Below are 20,146 nucleotides of genomic sequence, written 5' to 3'. Positions count from 1 at the left end.
TCAGTGGTTGGGGCATAGACTTGTATTATTGTGATGTTAAATGGTTTGCCTTGGATACGAACCGATATCTGTCGTTTTTGAGATTGTACTGCTTTCCCTTAGCCTGGATGCCAGCCGAACTTAGCCCCGCCCACAACTTTTTAACTCGGGCAGTTCGGTCTGGGCTTGATCGGTAGAGAAGTAATTATGCCCGAACAGAAACTGTTCGGACCAATGAAATTGTCAGGGCGGGCTTTAGACGATGATGGACAGATGATAAACAGTAACGTAATCATCCACGTCATCAAAGGCGCTTGGGTTGAATTTGTTCTAATCCTAAACTGAGAACTTGTTCGTATACAGGGAGTGCAGAATTATTAGGCACGTTGATTTTCTGATCATATTTTTTTTCCAGGCACATTTGACCAATTCCAAACCACAGTAATCCTAATAACTACTATTGATTTAGTATTTAATAATGTATAAGTGATATATAATTGTTCATGAAGGCTGGAAATGAAAATCACCTTATATTCAGGTGTGCAGAATTATTAGGCATGTTTTCTTTTACAGATAAATTGAGCCAAAAAAGAGATTTAACTCAGACTGAAAAGTCAAAAAGTATTAAATGCCCATGAGAAGGATGCAATACTAATGCAATACTAGACATTGCAGTTAAGGCGTGACCATTGGACAGTGAAATGCTCGTTGGGTCAGCAGGATCTGACAAAAACAGGTGGTGAAGAAAAGACACCTGTTAACTGCAAAAGAATTAAGAATTAAGGTGAAGAATTAAGGGTGAAACCATCAGGAACCCTTTAGTCTCCAGCGCCACCATTTTCCAAAGCTGCAACCAACCTGGAGTCTCCAGAAGTGCAAGGTGTCAGGATCTCAGAGACTTCAGTTAGGTAAAGAATCCTAAAAAATGACCCCCACTAGATAAGAATCACAAGCTGAAGTGTTGTAAAATACATGAAGAAGGTTTTTTTATAGGCTTTATAGGTTTTATAGGTTGAGAGTGACACTTGAAGGATCAGCACCACATCCTCTAGTACCACTGTTTGAAGAAATCCTCTTCCAGAATCTGGCAGTACGTTTTGGGAGTTCATTTTTAGTCCATCTCTGCAAAACGGACTTCAGGATGGACCAAAATGAACTCCCAAAACGAACTGCCAGATTCTGGAAGATGAATTCTTCAAACAGTGGTACTAGAGGATGTGGTGCTGGTCCTTCAAGAGTCACTCTCAACCTATCTGTCCATAAAGCCTATAAAAAAACCTTCTTCATGTATTTTACAACACTTCAGCTTGTGATTCTTATCTAGTGGGGGTCATTTTTTAGGATTCTTTACCTAACTGAAGTCTCTGAGATCCTGACACCTTGCACTTCTGGAGACTCCAGGTAGGTTGCAGCTTTGGAAAATGGTGGCGCTGGAGACTAAAGGGTTCCTGATGGTTTCACCCTTAATTCTTCACCTTAATTCTTAATTGTTTTTTCGGTTAATAGGTGTCTTTTCTCCGCCACATGTTTTTGTCTGACCCTGCTGACCCAAAGAGCATTTCACTGTCCAATGGTCATGCCTTAACTGCAATGTCTAGTATTGCATTAGTATTGCATCCTCCTCATGGGCATTTAATACTTTTTGACTTTTCAGTCTGAGTTAAATCTCTTTTTTGGCTCAATTTATCTGTAAAAGAAAACATGCCTAATAATTCTGCACACCTGAATATAAGGTGTTTTTCATTTCCAGCCTTCATGAACAATTATATATCACTTATACATTATTAAATACTAAATCAATAGTAGTTATTAGGATTACTGTGGTTTGGAATTGGTCAAATGTGCCTGGAAAAAAAATATGATCAGAAAATCAACGTGCCTAATAATTCTGCACTCCCTGTATGCATTCACCTTTACTATTTCTCTCAGAAATGATGGTGTTGGTAAGTACTCTGTGTATCCTTAAATTCTTTTTTTACAACACCGGCAAAGATTGTTTACACTCATATTTTTCTTCTAACTTATTACAGCGTGCGTGCAGACAGGGTTGCCAAGTTTTTACAACAAAACCCGCCCAATTGCTAATGTTCCTCAAAACTAGCCAAAAACAAGCCTAATAGCTTTCCAGGGGGGTTCTCCGGGAAAAAAAGGCATTTGGGGGGTAAAATGTGTTATTTTGGCAGGGCTGCCTGCTAAAATTCGCATTCCTGGGTCTGTATATCACATAATTGGGGTCGCTTCAACCCGCGGACTTGGCAACACAGTGTAGTTGAGTTCTGTTGACATTTGACAACTAACGTTATGCGTCGCTCCGTTGCTCTGATTGGTTGTAGGTCTATCCAATTGAGGTCTTTCCTGGTTTGGTTGAAACACCCCATAATCACAGCCCAACGGAGCAGTATCAGACTCAAATTCTGACTAGAATTGAGTATGATGATGTCAGGCTAGCTGTCCCTACTCTTTTATTGACTATGAGGGCTACTCCATTTCTTCTAGGGGATTCTTGACCACAATAGTTCGATCAAATGGTCATAGGAATTAAATTCGCCCATTCCCGTCCATTTTAATTCACTGATTCCCAAGATGTCGATGTTCAATCTTGCTATCTCATGTTTAACCACATCCAGCTTACCTTGATTCATAGTAGTGTTGTCAAAAGTACAGACCGCGATACCAAGTCGGTACTAAAATGTAAAAAATTTGACGCTTTGAGCGCTGTTGAGCGGAATCTTGCTCTGATTGCCCATTGTGCTCACACGCTCATTAAATATGTCTGTGATTGGCTACAATGACCAGCGCTTCAAAAACATGTTATAAATATATTTCAACGACGTTTTTCACAAAGCACTTACACAGATACAGACGGGAGCATTTGAATGCAGGCACCTACCAGCCTGCCGGTCCGCTAATCGACGCCTGCTTGTGCTTTCAAATGCTCACGTGCGTTGATCATTGTAGCCAATCACAGACACATCCGATGAGCGCGTGAGCACAATGGCCAGTCAGAGGTGTTTACGATTCCAGCTCAACAGCGCGCAAACCGTCACATTTTTTAAATTTCAGTACCGACTTAGTAACGCGGTCGGTACTTTTGACAACACTAATTCATAGATCTTACATTCCAGGTCCCTATACAATATTGCTCTTTGTAACATCGGTCCGCTCTTACCCAGTAGCTTATTGGATATGTTCCGATCTGAGGGGCTCATTTACGGCATCATATCTATTGGCCTTTTGTCCACAGGGTTTGTTGGCAAGGATACTGGAGTGGGTTGCCATTTCCTTCTTCACAAAGTTGGGAGCGTGAAATTGTCCAAAATGTCTTGATATGCTGAAGCATTAGGAGTTCCTTTAACTGGAACTAAGGGGCCAAGTCCAACCCCTGAAAAACAACCCCACACCATAACCCCCCCTCCACCAAACTTTAGACTTGGCACAAAGCAGTCAGGAAAGTACCGTTTTCCTGGCAACCGCCAAACCCAGACTCGTCCATGGGATTGTCAGACAGAGAAGCGTGATTGGTCACTCCAAAAAACACGTCTCCACAGCTCTAGAGTCCAGTGGTGGCGTGCTTTACACCACTGCATCCCACGCTTTGCATTGGATGAGCTGCTTGGCCATGGAAACCCATTCTATGAAGCTCTCTACACACTGTTCTTGAGCTAATCTGAAGGCCACACAAAGTTTGGAGGTCTGTGTAGCTATTGACTCATGCGCCTCAGCATGCACTGACCCCGTTCTGTGATTTTATGTGACCTACCATTTCGTGGCTGAGTTGCAGTTGTTCCCAATTGCTTCCACTTTGTTATAATACCACTAACAGTTGACCGTGGAATATTTTGTAGATGTAGATGTATTCTTTATTGTCCTCAGTAGAGCAAATTTGTTTCCACAGCTTGTACCAGGAGCAACATTCAGCACACATAGTATACACATACTGCACATAATACACATATTATTGTACACATAAATAGACATGCTGCACAAAGATGGCATTAGCAACAAAAACCTATAAAAAAAATTAATTACAATTTTTTTTTTTAAATGATGGAAATTATGCATCATGTAAATTCAGCGCTCTTATAGCTGAGAGAACAAAACTTTTCCCTAGGCGTGATTTTTTTATGGGGCAGCTGTCTGTATCTACAGCCTGAGGGAAGAAGGGTGAAACATGAGTTGAGAGGGTGGCTAGGATTTTGTATTATAGTGTTTCCTCTACGAATGATAGCAATGTCAAAAAGAGCCGACAAGTCGGGAGTTGGGAGACCTATTATTTTTGCAGAGATGTTGGTGATTTTAAGGAGCTTGTTTCTATTAGTTAGAGAGAGTATGGTGAAGTAGCAGGTGGCACAGTACAGGAGGATGGGTTCAATGATACTACGGTAAAGGAGAAACAAGAGGTGTGGTTTGACTGAGAGAGTCCTGAGTTTACGTATGACAAATAGTCTTTGTTGGCAGCGTCTATGAATGTCTGTGATATGATAGTCAAAACTTAATTTATTGTCCATAATAACGCCAAGGTACCTGAAACTGTTGACAATTTCTACTAACTGACCATTGATGGAGATAGGGCAGTGAGAGGTGGAGAGTTTTTGACGTGTGTCAATAATGAGTTCCTTTGTTTTTGTAACATTGAGGAGAAGATGACTGTCTGTACACCATTGGGTAAAATGGGCAACAGATTGATGATAAGCTATAACTGATTCCTTGCCGGTGAGGAGGGCGAATATGGCTGTGTCATCTGAGTATTAGAAGTATTTCGTGATTGTGGAGGAGCTACGGCAATCGTTAGTGTACAGCGTATAGAGAAAGGGACTGAGAACACAACCTTGAGGGGCTCCCGTGTTGACAGTAATGCTGGTGGATGACGTACTACCCACCCTTACCGCCTGTGGTCTGTCGCTGAGGAAATTATTGATCCATCGAATGTAGAGAGGTGGCACATGAAGATGGTGGAGTTTGGTTATCATGGTGTGGCGTTGAATCGTGTTAAAGGCGGAGCTGAAATCTATAAAAAGAATCCTGGCATAATGGCCAGGGGAGTCCAGATGTTGGAGAAGAGTATGAAGTAGGGATACAAAAGCATCCTCTGTTCCCCTTTTGGCCTTGTAGGCAAACTGGTAAGGATCCAGCTTTGGGCCGACGACTGGAAGGATGGTGTTCAGTACCAGTTTCTCAAGGCATTTTGCTATTATGGAAGTGAGTGCTGCTGGTCTGTAATGATTAAATTCAGAGGGACGAGGTTTCTTGGGAACAGGGATGATAGTGGCTGTTTTCCAGATGGTGGGGACAGTTGCTGTCTGTAGTGACTCGTTAAAGAGTGAGTGGAGAACAGGAGAGAGCTCCAGGGCACAGTTCTTAAGCAGCCTACAGGTGATCCCATCTGGGCCGGGGGTCTTGCCAGTTTTGCACCTCCTGAGCTGCTGGTAGACATCTACTACCGTTAGAGGAACAAAGTGTGGCTGCTCAGGGGTGGGTAAACTCCTGAGCAGTCTTTCACATTCAGTGGTGCAGTTCAGGGTGTCAAACCTGGCATAAAAATTATTCAGGTCTTTGGTGAACGAGTTGAGATCAGTAGGTGTAGAAATGTTAACTTTCGAACTTTCGGTTGTCATACAAAACTTGATATAGTCAGTTATTATCTCCGTTTTTTTATCCAAGTTACCATCAAAGATACTCCAATCTGTGCATGCAAGTGATCCCTGAAGCTGCGCAGTTGCGTCTTTTGACCACTGAGTAATTTTGTAAGTGGCTGGTTTTTCCCTCTTCAGCGTTTGTTTATATTGTGGAAACAAGAAGACAATATTGTGGTCAGCGGAGCCTAACAGAGGCTGCACGTGTGCAGTATAAGCATTTTCTATGTTCCCATAACACAAATCTAACACCTTTTCTTTCCTAGTGGGGGAATCCACAAACTGTTTGAAGGATGGGAGGACAGTAGTGAGGAATTTTCACGAATGGGCTTATTGCACAGGTGGCAACCTATCACGCTTGAACTCCTGAGAGCGACCCATTCTTTCACAAATGTTTGTAGAAGCGTCTGCATGCCTAGTGCTTGATTTTATACACCTGTGGCCATGGAAGTGATTGGAACACCTGAATTCAATGATTTGGAGGGGTGTCCCAATAATTTTGGCAATATAGTGTATGTATTCTTCTATTATCAATAATAACGATCTGAATGAAAGAGACTGGACTTATAGATATAAAAATATATGTTTTATGTATAATTGTTTGAACCACTTCACATAAGGGCTGATGGGTGTCTCACCATTTTGGGGCCCAGCTCCTCCGGGACATCCTGATGGTAGATTCGCAGTAGGCCCTGCTTGGCAGTGGGCAGACTGGGGCTGTAGTGTTGGTTGTGGGGCATCTCTCCAAGCCCTAGGACAGGAGGGGACGAGGGCAGAGACGGCGGCGTACTCGGGCTGGGATTCTCCTGGAGATGGAGGTCACATGACACGCTTTCAAGTGACCAGCAGTGACGAATGTAGAAATGAGTTATGCATCAATGGGGCAAATGTGTGTAAGCATGAAAACTAAATACACTAGTTCAAAAGTTTTGGGTGAGTAAGATTTTTTTTGAAGAAAATTTATACTTTTATTCAGCAAGGATGCATTAAATTAATCAAAAATGACATTAAAAACATTTATAATGTTACAAAAGATTTCAATTTCAAATGAATGCTGTTCTTTCTATTCAAAGAATCCTAAAAAAAAAAATCTCCTTAAAAATATGAAGCAGCACAACAGTTTTCAACATAATAATAATAATCAGAAATGTTTCTTGAGCAGCAAATCACCATCTTCTATCAAAAATAGTAATTAATCTTACCAACCTAAAACTTTTGAAAGAAACCGTATATAAAATTAAATACTATGGAAAATCCCTTCATTCCTTACATCACATTTATGTCATTAACCCGGTGAAAATATCATACATTCTGATGAATTCTTACTCACAGATTGAGAATTTAGGCCACACGGCCTGTCAGGCGTGCGCTGCAGGAAGTCAGAGATTCGCTGTACCAGGAAGTCACGGTCTTTGAGGTTGGCAAACAGGAAGGTCATCTTGTTTTTAGTGCTGATCGACAGTGGACTCGGCAAAACACTGCTGCTGTCTGCTTTTTCCACTATGGTCACCTACAGGGAGAGAATGAGGGAGTGACTGTACAGCTGTTGAGCAAATATATGTGTGCGTGTGTGTGTGTGTGTGTGTGTGTGTGTGTTTACCTCTCTCAGTGGAATGATAAGTTGACACAGATCTTCCTCTCTACTGGCAAAGCAGATGTAGTTGTTAGAAACAAACATTTGACCGACGACATGCATCTTAGCAAACGGCGTCCAGAGCGTACAATCGGTGTGTCCATCCAAGCGCTCATCCTGCGTGAGTCGGAAAAGTGCCCTGTACCGCTCATTCTTTGCACGCGCATCCAAGTCCCTGAAACAAGAATTAAATTTAAAGTCAATTTAAAGTAATTGAACCAAGATCTACTTATTTATACTGACTCTTTAAAAATATGGAATGCCAAGTCTGCCAAAATTAAATAAAAAAAATACATGAATAAATATACAAAACAAATGTCAAAAAAGTTTTACTCAGGAGTCACGTGATCAGCTGGATAAGATGGCAGCATAGTTTGATTCTCCTCACCCAGATTTGTTCATTTGATCGGTAATTCTCCGTTGAAACATTTTTATTTTTGTTCAGTTTGTTTATAATCATTTCAGTTGAAGCAGGATGGCAGAATCGGGTAAAAAGTCTGTATCCAATACCTCGAAGTTAATCGGTCTGACATGGAAGCCATTGCTGAAGCAGTGTTGGAGAAACAGCGTGACTATCTTGAATCCCGTTTTGATCAACTTCAGCAGATGGGAAAAGATACGGAAGGGAAACTGGGCGCTATCCAGACCCACTTAATGGCTTTGTCTGAGAGCATCGGAACTATAAATACGGAGATGGGGAAAATAAGATCGGATGTTAAAGGTAACTCAAAGTTGCTAGCCACTCAAGATGCAATGCTACAACAGATGTAACTTAAGTTGGCGGACATGGAGGACAGAAGTCGACGGTGTAACATTCGAATCACGGGCTTGACAGAGGGTCTGGAAGGGTCTAGTGCAATCCAGTACCTGACGCAATCACTCCCCAAATGGTTTCCCTCCCTTGGCAGTCTCCAGGGTGAAATAATGCGTGCCCATCGAGTGTACACTGACAACAAGAATCGAGGGAATGCCCGCACAATGATTTTCAACGTCCTTCGTTTTACCACCTGTCAATCGATTCTTCGAGCTGCCAGGAAAAACCCTCTCACTGTCGAAGGTCGGAGGGTGAGATTTTTTCCAGATTATAGCAGCTACACTCTTAAACGCCGCTTAGCCTTTTCCCAGGCAATGGATAACGCTCGTGCCAAGGGCGTGGAGTTCTTCCTGCTCTACCCTGCAATTTTGAAGATAAAGGTTGGTGGCCGAATGGAGTCGTTCCAGTCTCCTAGAGATGCTGAGGATTTTATCAATACACTGCCTGCGGTGCTCCCCCTTTCGGGTGCGGACGATGGAATTCCAGTGGAAACTGAAGGTACAGATGCTGACGCGGACGCGTGAGCGGTTCGTCAAACAAGATCCTGTTCAGGATTTGTTTTGTTGTTCACTCCCTGGGCCTTTGTTACACAATTGCAGGCTTAGATTGGCTATTTGAATGTTTGGTTTGAAGCAGTTCGACAAGCTGCTTTAGAAGAGGACATTGCGCCGTTGAAGTCACAAACTCATGGTTAATTCTGTATTTATAATGTTAACTTGTTTATTTGAAGTATAATGGTCTGATTTAATTTATATACAAGCTACGATTAAGATTAAGACGACTCGCTCACGCAAGCTCTGGATCAACAACTAATGTCCGACTTTGTCTTCTTCTTGATTGATTTATTTGTATTATTTTTTCACTGCGAGGACCAACATTTTGACTGTGTAGTTTACCCTTGGACTTGATTAGTTTATGTTCTTATTGTTTTGTATTCATTGCATATGTAGACCACGTGTTTAGGTTATCTAAGTTACCGAGATGACTATAATACCTGTTCTGGTAGGAGGCCTACAGTGTAAGAAGTGTTTTCATCACTCAGCATATATATATATATATATTAGGGGTTCGCGTATTCGTACCGAACGGTTCACGGGTGAGTTCCAAATGGAATCAGTATTCCCTATTTGATCATCCCTATGTGAGCAGGACACGCGTGTGCCGTATGTAGCAGTTTGGAATGCACTTGGCAAAGGGAGCGGCGTAATTTCCTCATTATCTTCAGCTGGGATGTTCCCGTGACAATGCAGCGCCAGCATAAATAAATATACAATTCATATTTTTAAGAGTTATATTACTTTTTATATACAGTATTACAAAGCATATTTTATAAACATTTTAAAATAAAAAATGTTTATTTTTATTTGCAACAGTTGCAACAGTTGCATACAAAATGATGCAGATAAAACTGCGACATCTGCTACACTGTTGCCAAGTTCATACATGTCCGCAGGTTGAAGCAACCCCAATTGTGTGATATTTAGCACCGGGAATGCGTATTTCAGCAGGAAACCCTGCCAAAAAGACATATATTTTACCCCCCATAAGAGATTTTTACCAAAAAAAACCCACTGAAATGAGACTGGGCTTGTTTTGGGCTAGTTTTGAGTAGCGATTGGGCGGGTTTTGTTGTGAATATCTGGCAACCCTGATCTGCTGACGGACACTGTGCTGCGTTGTCACCGGAACATCCCAGCTGAAGATAATGAGGAATTTACGCCGCTCCCTTTGCCAAGTGCATTCCAAACTGCTACATACGGTACACGTGTGTCCTGCTCACATAGGGATGATCAAATAGGGAATACTGATTCCATTTGGAACTCACCCCGTGAACCGTTCGGTACGAATACACGAACCGTTACACCCCTAATATATATATATATATAATTATTTTTTTTTTTTTTGTAACTATAATACAGCAAATCTATTTCTGTTCCAGCTTTACTCAGCCGGCCAACAAGTGCCATATCATCTGCATATTTAAATAAATTAAAATATGAATCCTTGATTTTAAATTAATTTGTATACAAAGAAAAAAGTAAAGGTGATAAAATAGATCCTCGTGGAACTACAATAATTGTTTTTGACACCATATCATTGACAACTACTCTTTGAGGACGATTTAAAAGAAAGTCTTTAATCCACCAAATAAGATCACCATTTAGGCCTACTCCTAAATCAATTAATCTTTGCAAAAGAATATCAATCCGAATCTGAAAAAAAAAAAAAAAGCTGAAGTAAAATCTATAAATAAAATCCTAATGTGATTTGTAATATGCTGAATATTTTCAGCAACAAAATCACATAAGGTTATAATAGCATCATCAGTGCCCCTCTTTCCCCTATAGGCAAATTGAAGGGGGTCCAAATCTTTAACCACGTTGTTCCATATGCTTTGTTAATACTCGTTCCATACATTTACCCAACATGGATGTTAGAGCTATCGGTCTAAAATGTTTTAACTGGTCGGCATTAGATATTTTAGGTACTGGAACAATCTTTGTTTTTTTTCATGAATTTGGTACCACCTTACAATTTAACAAGAGCTGGAACAATTGGGTAAGGACACCAGTTAGTTGAAAAGCAGTCTTTTAACACACAACCCTTTAGCCCGTCTGGGCCAGGTGCTTTATTTGGGTTAATGCTAGCAAGACTGGCTGCTATTTCATACTCTTTAAGCTCTCACATTCAGTAGTACATTCCCCCCATCAAATCTAGCAAAGAAAACATTTAAATATTCTATAGAAAGTGCACCTTGTAAAAAACACACCTGTTTCTTCTTCTCTCTTCCCATAATACTATTAAGCCCCTCCCATGCTGCATTGCCTGTATATAACCTATTTTCAATCGTATCCTTATATGCTAGTTTAGCTTTCTTTATTTGACTCCTGAATTCCTTCCTTTTATCTCTAACCAGTTCCCTATCACTGTTTAAAAATGCAGCTTTTTTCTCATTTAAACACATTTTGAGATCTTTAGTAAACCATAACCTATTATTCGAATACATTTGAATTGTTTCAGTCTTAACACAATTGCTTTCACAAAAACGTATGCAAGATGTAATGGTGTCAATAATTTCATGTACATCTTCACATGCAAAACAGTTGCCACTCTGTGTCCTCAAAGCAGTCTCTAAGTTCTTCTTTGCTCTGATCTGTCCACAGTTGTATCTCTTTAGTCACTGGTTTCTCTTGTTTAAACTTAGCTCAATATTTGGGTAGCAAATGTATAATATTATGATCTGACCTCCCCAAAGGAGGACGACACACAGCCTTATATCCATCCACTATGTTGCCAAAACATTTATCTAATATGCGTGTTGATCGAGTGGGGCAATCCACATGCTGATGGAGGTTAGGCAAATAGCTTGATAAATCACATAAATTCATATCTCCAAGAATTAAAATTGGTTGATCAGATGAGCGAGTCAAGGCATCATTATAACGGTGTTTTATTTTGTTTGCGGCTTCCTCATTATTCTAGCCTGGGAAAACCAAGACAACTTCCGGCAAATTTAGATTGAGAATGGTCTGGTTTTAACCAGGCTATCATTATTCAGGCCCGTGATATATGTTAAAATCCCCAGGGTAAATAAAAAGGTCTAAAAGACACTGGTAGGAGTTCATAGTCTGTAGTACATACTTGTTCATTAATCCGAGAATGTGTTGCCCATTTGTTGTGTACAAAAAAGCACAAACCTCCTCCCACAGACTTACGAGATGCAACATTGTCTCAGTTACAATTAATCATTGTATAGCCATTTAGAGCAATGTCCTGTATGCCTGTATGTCTAAAACATAATAGATGACTTTGCCTAAAGTCTCTGTCATAGTTGATTTTAGCTACCAATTCATCCATCTTATTGCTCAGGGAACGTACATTTGATAATGTGATTACCGGTAGAGGAGGTTTAAAACTTCTTCTTTTAAGCCTTTGACGGACCCCTCCTCTTGATCCTCGTTTCTTTGGAAAGCGCCTTCGTTCATTTATCCTCAAATTCCTAACCAGTTCGTAGCAATCTTCAGGAAAATCTATTTGTGAATTGCAGAAACGAGACCGGGATAAGAGTAATAAAAGTTCTAGCTGAGGACGCCAGTCACGGCGCTCGCTCCCGAGCCGGCCGCGGTCACAAACACGGCCAGGCACACCGCCAACCAAGCCAGAAACCAGCAAGTATTCATGTTTTTAAAAAAACAAACAATAATATTAATTAAAAAAAACAATAAAAACAACATATAACAACTGCGAACAAGACAAAACAATATAGTAACGACCTGTGAACCACTGGGTCTGCAGCAGAGCTGTGCCGCGGAAGTCATGAGCTTCTGCAAGCTTTTCTCAAAAAAAGGATAGGCATGGATAGGCTACTCTTTATTTTACTTCTTTATGGCCGTAGAACATCGTCTGGTCTCGATTTGTAAAATGTCCTGAGCTAACAAACATGAACAGCAACAAATTCAAAGGATCTGATAACAGGGATTCTGAATGGAAGCGCTTGATATTTTCCATTACCGGTCAGAACATACAGAAAGGAAGCAGCGCACATATAGGCAACAGTGAAGTCGACGCAAGCATATTGATCAATGCATTTGAAAAGAGACCACAAATTCACTTCCCTTTCATATTTCCTATTTGTACATGCACAACATGTACAAAATAGAACGAGGCGTCGGTTACAGTAGAACATTTTGTCGCGTTGCGTCACTAAACATGTGGACAGTCACAGCATCATAGAGTATAATGTTTTTGTCTTGGTGTGGTCTTATTATTAATCACACATCTTAGGCTAAGTTATCAACTGGAAACAGATGCACAGATGCATCATCCTCTTTCAAACAGCACCTGTCGCGTGCCCTCATATTTTTGAGCGAACTGCATTTTAATGTAACTTCCAAAAACAATACTGACAGCAACAGAAACAAACTTATTTTTTATTAAGCGGTGGTAGTCTTTAGCCTACCCCCATAAACTGATGTCCAGGGGCAACCTTATGACCTATGACTTAACCCGTGATTTAAGATTTTGGCCATATACCTATCCAAGTCATTCATCACAGACAGCATCAACGTCAGTAAGCTATACTTATTGTATTTTCGGCCACACCAAAAGGTGTCACTGTGGCCTCAATGTTTCGTCCTCGCCCACTCTGAGCTCGATTGCCATGTCTGAGGTAAAACATGCCCTCCTCATTACCCTACGGACAAGGAAATGTAGAAATACATAAACGTAAAAATAAAGAAATGTAGAAATGAATAAATGTGGAAATAAATAAAAATAGAAATGAATAAATTAGTGCTGGGAATCGATTAAAAAAAATTAACTAATTAATAAAAACATTTCTGTAATTAATCGTGATTAATCACAAGTTTGAATATTTTGGAGTTTTTAATATTGTGATATTGTAATAATTTCAGTTACTCTCCAAATTAATATAGAAACAATTTAAAGACAGCATATTTTAAATGTGTTGTAATGGCATCTTTTTATGAATGAAGGCCAGTATCACTGATACTAATGTCTCTATGAAACATTAATGACGTTACATTACAGTATAAATGAAAGCTACCAATTTCAACATTTATTAGGCTTTAAAAAACAACTTTTAATTTAAGTGAACTTAAAACAATCTTTACATAAACCCATTATAATAAATGTTATATTTACCCATGGCCTTCCCTGTTAGACATATACAGAAATGTAATAGTTATCAAACACCTTTCTTAACTGCATAAGTAAAAAATGAAATATAGATTAATCACCATTAAAGCTACAATTTTCTCTGTTCCCTTTGTTCTTTGATGAACATTAATGACAGACATCATCAGTCAGTGCTGCTGTCACTTTAAGATCAGCCGCTGCCAAACATGACGCGGATCTGACGCACTGTCACGCGCATCTCATTTTCTCAAAAGTTCATTTAAGACATTATTTAACCCATTTAAGACTCCTAATTAGTGATGCAAATTAGGTAGTTGATACGATAGTTGATTGACCTTATCGATCAATTAACGATTGACTGATAAGCGGCTATTTTCCTGAGAATGTAATTTCTCACGGTATCAATAATGTCTAACATAAAAAGCCAAATATTGCTTATATACTGAATAAAAATGCATGTTTTATTGCTCAATTGATGTTTTATTGTAACAGTTGGGATACGGTACAGATAATGGCATTTATGTAGTTTAACAAAATAAAATATGCACAGAAAATTAAAATACATAAAAAATAATTGTGCACTGGCTCACCTGTTGCATGGGAAACATTACGCAACATAAAATAAATTTTACATAAAAATCTATATGGGTAAGCTTAGCCTACACTATATTAAGCCTACATATAATAATCTATCTGGTAAATTACTTATATGAAAAACTTGAACATTAGCAGCAGCACTTATAATCCCACTTGGTCTGAGAAATGTAACAGTTAGATTACTAGACCTGGAAACTTCAAATATAGAACTGAACACAACATAAATCCGAAATAATAATCCACTCAAAATAGTGCCGTGAAACAATCCGTCGTCAGAGTTTTAATGTGTGCATTAAAAGTACAATTTCGGCAGTGAGAACGATTCTTAGCCAAATGAAGATAAAGATGTGTTCTGGCGTCTGGAGTCTTTATTGAACCAATCAGATAAGGATAAATCCAGAGTCAGCGAGCAGCTCATTTGATTGGCTACAGAAGAAGGTGGACCCGCCTTCCTCCTCGAGCTCGCAAAACAGAGCGAGTGAGAGAATCGTGCCAAAACTTTAAGCGCAGCTAAAAGAAAGACGGAACTGTACAAATCGGTTTCTTTCGGGAACTTTTTTGCCCTACGTTCACAACAAGTCATTTAGACATTTGCAGCAGTTTATATTTTTTACACAAAGTTTGGTTTTACACGGTCAATCTGGTTTGCAGTTCCTGACTCTGATGTTTTCGCTTGCAAATCAAAGTTCACAGTCATGCAATGATTTTGGCCGTATCTTGGCGAAAGAAACATGTCAAAAGTCTTAGCACGGAAAAATGGAAGTCAGAAGAATACAGATCATGTTTATTTTGCGTTAACATGAAGCTGCAGTTTCACAATACATGAATTACACTTACGAATAACAGTAAAATGCTGCAAATATTTTTTTCTTACACTTTAAAGTCAACTTACACCTTTAGGCTACAAAACTTATCTTGCGCATACAAATTTAATTTGCGCTTGCATTCTTATGTACACTTTCACAAATCTACAGAGCCCGGCACGTCACCTAGGAGAAAAACAATCAATCCGTGCCGACGGTTTTGCAATCCGTTCCCTCAGTTTATAAAACGTGATCACGAATTCTTAAACTGTTCCCTCGGTTTAACAAATCGTGCCACCGGATTAATAAACCGTACCCACGAATTTCCAATTCGTGCGCTCAGATTTTGCAAACCGTACCCTCGGTTTTTAAATCCGTTCCCACAAATGCATAATCCGTGCGCACGCTTTCACAATCCGTGCGCACGGGTTTGTAAAAACTTTACTCACGGATTCATTTTAGAAGAACAGCAAACTCCCAGGTAGCCTACGTGTTAACGAATCTTATTGTTTTATTGTGTATTATTCATCAATTTATATTAACTGCAGTGATTCTATAAACGGGTGGAGGAATACAACGATTTAATAAGAATTATGTGCGTCAAATCTTGTTTAACTGTAATAATCTTAGCACTTTATTATTATTGCCTAATAAACCTGACATTGTGTATTATGACTGACTTTTAATTTCTTTGTTCCCTTTTCTTCTTCTAAATGCATGTAGCCTAAATGCAACAATAGGCAAATAATAATAAATAAATTTTTAAATGTATTTATTTATCAATTATTTTTAACTTCTGACTATAAATGAGTGCACTTAAAATAGTATGTTTATCATAAAATAATTAATTAATGCTTTATTTAAAAAAAAAAAAAGTTTTTACAGTTTTAGAAATGTTTGTGTAGGCTACTATTCATTTTTAACATTATACTATGTATAATATACTATTGTACTATGCTTTTTGCCCAAAATATACTTTAAAAGATACAAATAATGACTCTCTGTGTGTCTGCCCTGAGACGTCATGCTCGGCTAGATTCGCCTCGAACTCGTTCATCTTCGGACAGTGGCGGCTCCAGACAATTTTGATTGGGGGGGGCAATGGGGTCCTGGTCATTTCAAGGGGGGTCTCATGAAAACCAACAAAAAATACAGTGGACACGGCTTATAACTGCATATTACTGTTAAATAACTTTTTCGATTTGGTTGACTGCATTTTTAGTTTGATGAATAGACTGTGAAGTTTGGATTTTCCCCTTAGCAACAACTTATAGTCTACTCCTTCATTTATGGTATTGTAGCTTGTCTATAGGCTACGTGTTGAAGGCTTTGCATATTTTAGGTTTTTTTTTAATTATAAGTTGTGTATTTGTTTATTATTATTATTAGGCTATATGTTATGGTGACACATTGCTGCCACATACATATTTTTTTCACTCAATTATGTCGTAATAACGAGATCTTATGTCGTTAAAACGACATATTTTTCTCGTTAAAACCACATATATTTTCTCCTAATAAGGACATGTGTTGTACAGTGATGTCTACAACATGCCTGTATCCACATTAGAGAATTCATATAGCCCATGTGCATTTGTCACACTTCCATGTCTGAAAAGCAGAAGCAAGCTCAGAGAAAAATAGGCTCTTCCACTGCCTGTACCAATGGCAGTGCCCATAGCACGAAAGTATTGTAATTTATTGATGTAACCTACAGTTCTAAACAGCCACGGGTAGCAGGTGCCATGCCAACTTTAACCTAGAAATCACGGACCCCGGTGCACAAATATCATAACTATCTATAATAGGCCTACTGTAATATATTGTATGTTATACTGTAATACATATATTCTAGAAATGTATTAAAAAGAGAGACGCTTCTTACTCAAAGGCCGCGGAAACAGGCCAGTGGGTTCGTTACGCAGGTCAATCCGTTCCCGGCATTCTTATTTTGCTTCTTATTTATTAAATATAGGCTACAGGCAATTCGTTTATGAAACCTTGATCAAAATTAAAATACAATTTATAGAAAACGAAATTCACTTTAAAAGAAATTATTTCTGCAAAACAACACCTCCTTCATTACAGCTCGGGGTCAAAGTCCAATTCAGAATGGATTCATCTGCATTATTTTTTTTATTTTACTTTGACAGCCCTATTTATTTATTATTTATTATTATTATTTAGCCCTAATTCTAACTTTTAGGCTTCAACGGCCATGAGGGTGAGTAAATGACAATTTTCATTTTTGGGTGAACTATCCCTTTAATTGTTTTTTATTAATATGGAAATATGATTTTATTTTAATGAAATGATACTCCAAATAAGAAACTAAAACTGCTAGTAGGTGGCAGTAAATGTCTAAACGAGTAAGTCATTGAGTCATTCATTCATTGATTCATTCAATTTGTTCAAACCAGGAATTAAGTAAATGGCTCTTTTTATGAATGGGCCATTGAATCATTGGTTTACCTGATTCGTTCAAAACGCATATTCATACAGAAATGAAACACCGCTGTGTGTTCCTCAGACACACAACAGTTCTGCTCTGGCTTTATAGGTACTATTTTTGTCTGCAAAATTAACCAAAAGCAGACAATATTGTGTCTAAAATATAACAATATTAACTTCTTATTTATTGAACTGTTGTATAAAATCAATATTACATTTGCACTCATGCTATTCAGGACAAAAACAGCACTCATTACATATGGCTCATAGATATGAGACCAAAACTCAAACAGGGGCATTTTTGCCCTGATATCTTGAATTTTAGGGGCATATAACCAGGAGTGCACATAACTTTTTTGGTTTGGTTCTCAAGGGACTCACACTTTACACAGCACTTTTATCCTACAAGCTGTCGTCATCACTTTCCGCCTGACTGACCTCCTCACTCTCTTCTTTCTATCGAACATGATACATGATGATGTAGGTCTGCTTCTTTCTTCCCTGGTTAAGCCTGCAATTTGCTGTTTGCATCCACAAGTCAACAGCTGGCTTTGGGTCAAAAATCTCTGTTGTCATCTTAGACAAGTATGTATTACATTTCTGTCAAGTTAAACCAAACTTTTATTTTGACAGGTTGCCGTGAAGACCTTTGAGTTTCTGAGTGTTTATGATATGACAATAGTTTTTCTCAAATGAAACGGTAAAATGCTTATGAAGTGACTCTCAGAGAGGCTGAGATGAAGTTAATGCATTCATTTCCTCATATAGTGAGGCAGCAGAGGCTAAAAACACTGCAAGCTAGCCTAGAAATCTAGACGCACCCTAGTGGCAGAAAATTTATTTTGCCGCGAGTGTAGTCTAGCAACTCTCGGTAGACCTCAGAGCTGGAAAAACCAAACTTTGGTCAGGCAATCACAGCGTGTGTAGAGTCGGTGGGCGGGCTTAACATAATGACGGAGCGGAGTTGCGAAGGTTCTGCATGCTACAGGTAAACAAAGAAGCCGACGATCAGTGTCTTTCAAATCGGTTTTGGCCGCTACTCTGGAAGACTTGGAGTTAAGCTTTTCTTTGAGGAAAGAACAAAGAATGGCACTGAAGTCATTCGTAAGAAAGGAAGATGTATTCAGAGTTTAATCTATCAACTAACGTTAGCTCCGCCTCGGTTGGTTATGGCGATATCCAATTGCGTGCAGAGGGAATTTGACAGACAACCGTGTATCCCGCCCCTCGGATTGAGCCCTGTCAATGGTGAGTTTCCAGACCAAACATCTTAATGTGGGTCTGGCTTGTCAGGCTAACTGCAAGCATCACGTGTGCTTCAATGTGTGGTAAATGAAACCGCCCGTCTGCGCCATTCATTCACACAGAAAACCAGAGAAGTGCTTTGCTCCACAGCGTTTATTTTTACCATGCACCTGCGCACCAGTTATGTGCACTCCTGCATATAACTGCATTCTATAGGCTACATGCAGTGAGTTGTTCCTTCATGTTCATCAACAATCACTTATATGAAATGTAAGATGAACTACGTAGGTCTGGGGCAGGGCGGGTGCATTAAATGTGTTAATTTAATGTGTTAAATCATACATGCATGCATGCATACATGCATACATATATATATATATATACACATATATATACATATATATATATATATATATATATACACATATATATACATATATATATATATATATACACATATATACATATATATATATATATATATATATACACATATATACATATATATACATATATATATATATATATATATATATATATATATATATATATATATATATATATATATATATATATATATATATATATATATATATATATATATATATATATATACACATACATACATACATATATATATATATATATACACCTCATCTCATGCGGTTTGCTCACCTCTTGAGTGCGGAGACGTTTTTCAGGGTCTTGCAGGGTTTGGGGAGGGAACGATCAGCAGCGAAGCTCTCGTTGTCCAGCAGCTGTCTCATGGCGATGTTGGCCAGCTGCTCCATCAGTTTGAAGGTCTCGTTGATGTTGAGGAACATGGAGAAGAAGTGCTCGGTGCCGCGAGTGCTCACGCGGATGCTCTCCGGGAAAACCAGTGTGGCGTTCTTGTCCAACTGCGTGACGTCCGTCCACTGCACCACCAGTGAAACTAGGGTGAGAGGAGAAAGAACGAAGATGAAAAAGACGCAGAAAACTCCAAATGAAAAACAAGAAAGGAGACAAACAGATTTTATTAAGCATGGTAGAAGAGAAGAAGTGAAGTTAAGTGACGTGTGGCCAAGTATGATGACCCATACTTGGAATTTTTGCTCTGCATTTAACTCATCCAAGTGCACACACACAGTAGTGAACACACACACACCGTGAACACATACCCAGAGCAGTGGGCAGCCATATTGCTGCGGCGCCCAGGGAGCAGTAGGGGGTTCGGTGTCTTGCTCAAGGGTCTCACCTCAGTCGTGGTATTGAGGGTGGAGGAGAGCGCTGGTTATTCACTCCCCCACCGATAATTCCTGCCGGACCTGAGATTCGAACCCGCAACCTTTCT

General features: G+C 39.1%; 1 protein-coding gene across 2 annotated transcripts in view; it reads right to left on the bottom strand.

Annotated features, from left to right (window-relative positions):
* tbc1d9b (TBC1 domain family member 9b) overlaps positions 1 to 20,146 on the bottom strand; it is an 89,947-nt gene that overhangs the window by 38,460 nt on the left and 31,341 nt on the right. For both annotated transcript variants that reach the window (XM_079839778.1, XM_079839777.1), the window contains exons 5-8: positions 19,489 to 19,747; positions 7,213 to 7,420; positions 6,943 to 7,122; positions 6,251 to 6,418 (exon numbers count right to left, since the gene is read on the bottom strand). In XM_079839778.1, the coding sequence (XP_079695904.1) occupies positions 6,251 to 6,418; positions 6,943 to 7,122; positions 7,213 to 7,420; positions 19,489 to 19,747 (815 nt within the window). The remainder of the gene's footprint in view (positions 1 to 6,250; positions 6,419 to 6,942; positions 7,123 to 7,212; positions 7,421 to 19,488; positions 19,748 to 20,146) is intronic.

The sequence above is a fragment of the Gobio gobio genome (genome assembly GCF_949357685.1).
Source record: "Gobio gobio genome assembly, chromosome: 16".
Taxonomy (NCBI): Eukaryota; Metazoa; Chordata; class Actinopteri; order Cypriniformes; family Gobionidae; genus Gobio; species Gobio gobio.
Note: the sequence above shows the minus strand (reverse complement) of the source record. Positions and strands in the feature narration are given on the sequence as shown.